We start from the raw sequence: 6,000 nt of genomic DNA on the forward strand, positions 1-6,000 counted from the left end.
ACTCCTCATCCAAACCAGCCTCAAAGATAGCGGTTGCTGTTGCAACATCTGTTTTCTCTCACCGACTCCATGAGGATCATCTCATGTGCAGGGATTAGGAGGGTCCCAATTTTAGCGTCAGAGGGGTCGATTGTGTGAGGAGCTTTAGCGATGCCTTGTGGGTGGTGAGATTGATATTCTTATGCTAAAGCAACATCATCTGTGTGAGAGCTGCATTAGACGGTGTGGTCAGATTTTGCGTGGTCACTATGAGACGTTTTGGTCAGCTGCATTTGGACTTGGAGGCATCCAGGGAGGGGTATGTATGACTGTTGCGGATTCTTTGCAGCATGCCATTGTGGGTAGAGGTATTATTATACCAGGCAGAGCTCAGTGGATTACTATGCAGGTTCAGGGTTCCCTCATAGGTTTCCTGAACCTTTATGCGCCCAATGTGGCAAGTGCACGGGCAGAGTTCTGGTCTTAGGTTGTGGAGTCTTTGCTGCATGCAGAGCAGTGGTGTGCTGGGAAGGACTTCAACATGTTGGAAGACCCCTTCGATCGGATTAGAGGTGGCCATGTCATGGTGCATGGGGCTGAGCTGGCAACTTGGGAGCGGCTTTGTATGACTATGAGGGTTTTTGATGTTTGGCAACACTCAGGTTTTGTGAGGACCCCTGACAGCTTGGTTTTCTCTCGTTCTGATCGCAGAGTTGGAGGGTTGAATCTATCTAGAATAGATCGCTTCTACGCTAGTGACCGCATTTGTGACTTGGGTGGGGCAGTTTGCATCTTGGCTGGGACATCCTTTTCGGACCATGCACCAGTGATTCTCACAGTGACCGATAGACAGAGGAGGGGGAGTACAATGCTACGCATCCCTGAGAGGATCTTGTTGGACTCTGAGCTTAGAGAGCGAGTGGTGGCTCTTTGGACAAAGGGCTTGGATACGCAGGACTCTCCTGCTGACAGAGTGGCCTTTGGACTTGCTGAGCTTAGTCGGTTCTTTCTTCAGGAGTCTACGGCCCGCCTAGCTACAGCGAGAGAGGAGCAGCGTCTTCGATGGGGCGTTGCTTCCCTGTAGAGGATGTAGGAACAACACCCAGACAGTCCCTGGTTGGAGGAGCAGTTGCAGCAGGCTCTGCAGGAGCTTGCTTGCACAGAGGAGAGGCGTCATGAGTTTGCTTTCCATCGACAGGCGTCTCAGTGGACCCAGGTGGGTGACAGAGTGACGGGGGCATTCTTTGAGACAGTGGGACCTCGGCATACGCACACCAGTGTCAGCCAATTGAGGAGGCGTGACGGGTCAGTTGCTTTAGAGCCAGAGGACATGCGTGCAATTGCTATTGACTTCTACTGTGACCTCTTGTCAGCAGAGCCTCAGTCAGAGCATTAGGATGCATGCAGAGAGCAGGTTTGGGCACAGATGCCTTGTCTTGTGACGGAGGAGATGCGCCAGAGGTTTGAGTTGCCTCTTCAGCTAGAGGAGCTCCACGTGGCCCTCAGAGCACTTCCCTGTGATAGCTGTCCAGGTGAGGATGGTTTTACTCCCAGTTTTCTTAGAGTACTGGGACTTGCTTGGCACAGACCTCTGCAGCGCTTTTCAATAGATGTTACACACAGGAGAGATGCCTGCCAGCATGAGTGGGGGCTTGATTTACCTCATTCCCAAGAGTGGCTCCTTGGATGAGATTCGGCAGTGGCGGCCCATCACCATCCTTAACTTGGCCTACAAAATTCTTGCCAAGGCTTTGAGTTTGAGGATTGAGCCACTTCTAGAGAGCATTATACATGGGACTCAGACAGGTTTTGTCAAGGAGCACTTGACAACATCTTTACTTTTTGGGAGGCTTCTGCCCTCGCGCGCCTCCATGGTGAGGATCTGGTGATACTTCTCGATTTTGAGAAGGTCTACGATAGAGTTGACTGGGACTTTTTGGAGGGCACTCTTTGGAGGATGGGCTTCTCAGATGCTTTCATGCTCACACGTTCGGTCAGATAGGGCTGCCCTCTTGCCCCCTTCCTCTGTCTGTTCTATGCTGAGGCGATGAGCAGATTTTTGGTTTCATAGCAGGTTGGTTTACGTGGCTTAGCGCTCCCTATTTGGGGCGATGAACTACTCGATGCTAAGTTTGCAGACGACTCAGCTTCGTACTTGGAGGGCCAGGAGGCCAACCTACACAGGTGTGAGCAGGCTCTTGAGACCTTTTGTTGTGCATGAGACGCACTGAGCAACTGGAGGAAGACAGTGGCTTTCTCGGTTGTCCTACGCCTGATTGGCTGCTAGGTGAGGGTTTCATATGGATCCCCCTAGGGGCTGCAATTCGATACTTGGGCTGTCAGGTTGGCTTGGACTTATCTCCTGAGCAACAGATTGCTCCCTCCTCCTGTCCATCAGAGGAAGCTGTTACATTGGAGCTCGGCACGACTTTCTTTGGCAGGTAGAGTTGTAGTGGCCAGCCAGGTGGTTTTGGCTACTATGTGGTACATTACATCTTGTTGGATCTTTTCGAGCTCCTGCATCAGCCAGGTAGAGAGGTTGATCAGGAATTGCCTTTGGTCGATGTGCGATATTCAGATAGCCCGGGCCAAAGTGGGCTAGCAAGTCATCACTCTACCTTGTTCTCAGGGGGGGTTGGGGATCATAGACCCAGCACAACAGAGCAGAGCCATCCTTGGGAAGGTTGTTGTCAGAGGATTGCTTCTAGGGGAGGAGCCCTAGGAGTTTTTGCTTCAGCGGCTTAGAGCTAGAGTGCCTCAGGCAAGAGGCCCTTGGAGACCTTCCACCATATGGATTTTGACAGAGATGCACAGAGTTGGCTTGAAGAGGAGACTAGAGGACCGTTTTGCTGTGAGCTTGCTTCGCTCCTGGGAGCAGCCGCGGAGAGGCCTGGAGCAGCACCAACCTACTTGCACGGAGGAGCGCCTGAGACAGCCCCTTGTTTGGAACCCCATGGTCAGCACTCAGAGAGGCCACTTGGTTAGTAGTAGGCCTCATGTTTCTTGGGGTCCCATGGTAGAGGGTCCAACACGCACTTTAGGTGATTGTTTACAATTCTCATGTTTGTCAGAGGAGATTTGGAGCATCTAGCTACAGGGCATGAGACGGGTGCAGAGCACGTGTCAGGACATCACAGACGCTGTACCAGTTGAGTGGCTTACACCTGTCGAGTCAGCAGCGCCCAGATGGATGGGGGCCTTCACGCGACTGGAGGTCCTCATCGCAGTTCGGGCTTGCTCAGAGACAGTACCCTCCTTGTTTTTCGAGCTACAGGGCGAGGGTCGATTACACAGAGTCCCAGAAGAGGCCCCACAGGTTGCAGAGTGTTGTTTTGAGAGGATCCCAGTGGTGGGCATCTGTGGGAGGACTTGTGTCATAGATCCTGACCAGCAGCTCTTGAGACAGGCCACTGGAGGCTGTGGGCTTGGGAGAGCTGTCCACTGGCACGAATGCAGTGGGATCTTGGAGGGATCCTTTTTCCTCAGCCGACCATCCCAGTGTGCCTTTCTTTCAGTAAAGTGTTCGATTGGGACGTCACATAACTGGCAGCACGGAGAGAGGCTCGTCCTGTTGCAGCACCTTATTTGCAGGAGGAGGGTCTCACAGTTGAGTTCTTGTCAGCTTTTTGGGCGAGGTTGTGGGACGCCAGACAGCCGCGTCGAGTCACGTTGTTCTAGTGGCTGGTTGCACATAGAGCTACAGCGGTGGGGAGCTGGCTTGTACATAGTGGCCTCTCGGCAGCATGTGCAACTTGTGCCCACCCTTTGGAGAGCCAGCGTCATTGTCTTTGGGACTGCCCTATGGCACAACAGGTTTGGCTTCGGGTCCTTTGGCTGATGCCAGCTCTTTCCACAGCACAAAAGTACACTTGGGGGGAAGCTGCTTGGTCCACTCTCGTGGGCCCTGCATTACAATTTGAGCTATCCTCCACCACCAGGATGATAGTGATGCAGGGGGGTCGACCTACACTCCAGCCTGCTACAGAGCTTAGTCCACAGGAGTGGTGCAGTGAGAGAGAGGTGTGTTGGGAGCTCGTCTGTGGCCTCACTCTCTGGTTCATCTGGCGGGCCCGCTACTTCTGCATCTTTGAGGCTCGCCTTGTGCCACCAGCAGAGACTGTTCGAGATTTTTGGCTAGAGCTGATCCATACTCTCAGGGGACAGTTCAAGAGACTCCAGGGCAGCTCCGACCACCTGCGGGAGCGTAGAGATGCGGTCCTTCGGCTCTGGCGCCCTAAGCCTTTCTTCACCATGGTCCAGGGTGGTGTCAAATGGCACTACCGCCCACCTGTGTGGCTTTTCCCTCCCATCTCCTGATTTAGCCTCATTATACATATGCTGTTTTTTCATTGGGAGTGTCTCCCCTTATGATTGTTGTAGCCCTCTCTAGTAGAGGTGGTTGTAGCCCTATGGGCAGTTTCATCAACTGATAGAAGGATCTCTCTCTCGGAAAAGAAAAAAGAGATATTCGCTGTGGTCCCAAATTTTGCCATAAGCTTTACATAATTTATTGGATGAATCTAGTAGGGTTAGGATACAAATATCTAGAACTAATCGCACTGGGGGTTTTGGCCTTCTTGGCAAGAGGTTGCTCTATAACCTGTTTATCTGCTCTATTAGGACAGGTAAAAGAAGTGTGACTAGTCTTGAGACATTCGAAACATCCGCCTTCTTGTTGAAGAGTCTCTCGTTGCTTTGGAGTAAGTCATACACGTTTTCGAGGTTGAGTCGATGGATCTCTAGCAGTGGATCGGTGGTCAGGTTCGATCCTTAGCAAGAGGGTCTTGGGCGGTTTTAGGCGCAAAGAGAAGTTTATCTTTCATAAGTTTATAGCCAATGGCTTCATAGTCAATTACTTGTTTTGAAAGACAATACTCTTGGTGTAATGTGCAGCGGAAGTGATTCATGGTGAATGCTCTCCCTCTGTGAGTATGTTTTGTGATCGCACCTCTGCAAGCTCTTTCTTGAGTAATGCGATCTCCTCATCTTGGGCCGTCACACGATCCTCAAGTGTGTTTATCGTGCTTTCCTGGACCGACACACGTTCCTCGAGTGCCTTTATTGTGCCTAGAAGGTTGCGATTAATCTTGTCGACGGTCTCGCCCATTTCTTCTTTGCAGTTTTGAATCGTATCCTCCGGAGAATCGTCCTTGCCATTTTGCTTCTTCATGTTGGAGAACGGCAATAGGAGAGGGAGAGGAAGAAAGAGAGAGAAGAGAGAAGTGCTTGAGATACAGCGAAATCCACCTGCGTATATAGGTCTTTACTACGCATACATGTTTACTCCACATTTGTCTACATTCTCTGCAACTCTAAACCATACTCCGCATATACATACATACATACACACACATCTATATATATATATATATAGAGAGAGAGAGAGAGATGCCAATGGTTTTTTTTTCCTTCAGGCTGCGGACGAATTTGGGCTCCCTACTGTACCCAGGGCATCACTTCGCTCGTGATATGCTGACTGCTTGTTGCTCATCTTATGAACATGCCAGCATGTAGATTTGATCCATTGCAGGTTGATGTTGCTGTATAGTTAACATGATTGACAACAGGAATAGGACAGGAACACCTGGATTCTTACCCCGTATTTTCTTTCTTTCTATTCTGTACAAATATAAGTGAGCACTTTTGCTTTCAAAGAGCTAATATGAACTTCATTTTTTGTGTTGTGCAAGTTTGCCCAAGCATCTTGTTGGAATGCAGCTCCATTGCATCATAATGGTGGTTTTCTGTTGTGTAAAGGGCTGTATTGAATGGCTTTTTTTTTGAGTTACTGAGACCATAATAATTCAATGTTTGGCTGTTATGCATGCCACGTTTAAGAGTTGAGGCTATCAGTTACCCTGTCATGTTGATATAATCTACTGGATTTAGTAACTTACTGAAATGGAAAGATAGCTTTATAGATGAGGTTTTGAATATGAGATAATATAAGGTTACGGATGAGCAAGTGCAGTTGTGGCATGCAAAACGATTTGTTTAGTACAAGCGTTTTTGATAGCTGCA

General features: G+C 49.8%; 1 protein-coding gene across 2 annotated transcripts in view; it reads left to right on the forward strand.

Annotated features, from left to right (window-relative positions):
• Window positions 1–5,663, forward strand: part of LOC147449060 (vacuolar protein sorting-associated protein 60.2-like) — a 53,306-nt gene extending 47,643 nt beyond the window's left edge. For both annotated transcript variants that reach the window (XM_086521563.1, XM_086521564.1), the window contains exon 9: window positions 5,394–5,663. In XM_086521563.1, coding sequence (XP_086377689.1) covers window positions 5,394–5,447 — 54 coding nt within the window. In that variant the 3' untranslated portion in view covers window positions 5,448–5,663. The remainder of the gene's footprint in view (window positions 1–5,393) is intronic.
• Window positions 5,664–6,000: the final 337 nt, after the last annotated feature.

The sequence above is a fragment of the Adiantum capillus-veneris genome, chromosome 10 (assembly GCF_014529385.1).
Source record: "Adiantum capillus-veneris isolate H3 chromosome 10, ASM1452938v2, whole genome shotgun sequence".
Taxonomy (NCBI): domain Eukaryota; kingdom Viridiplantae; phylum Streptophyta; class Polypodiopsida; order Polypodiales; family Pteridaceae; genus Adiantum; species Adiantum capillus-veneris.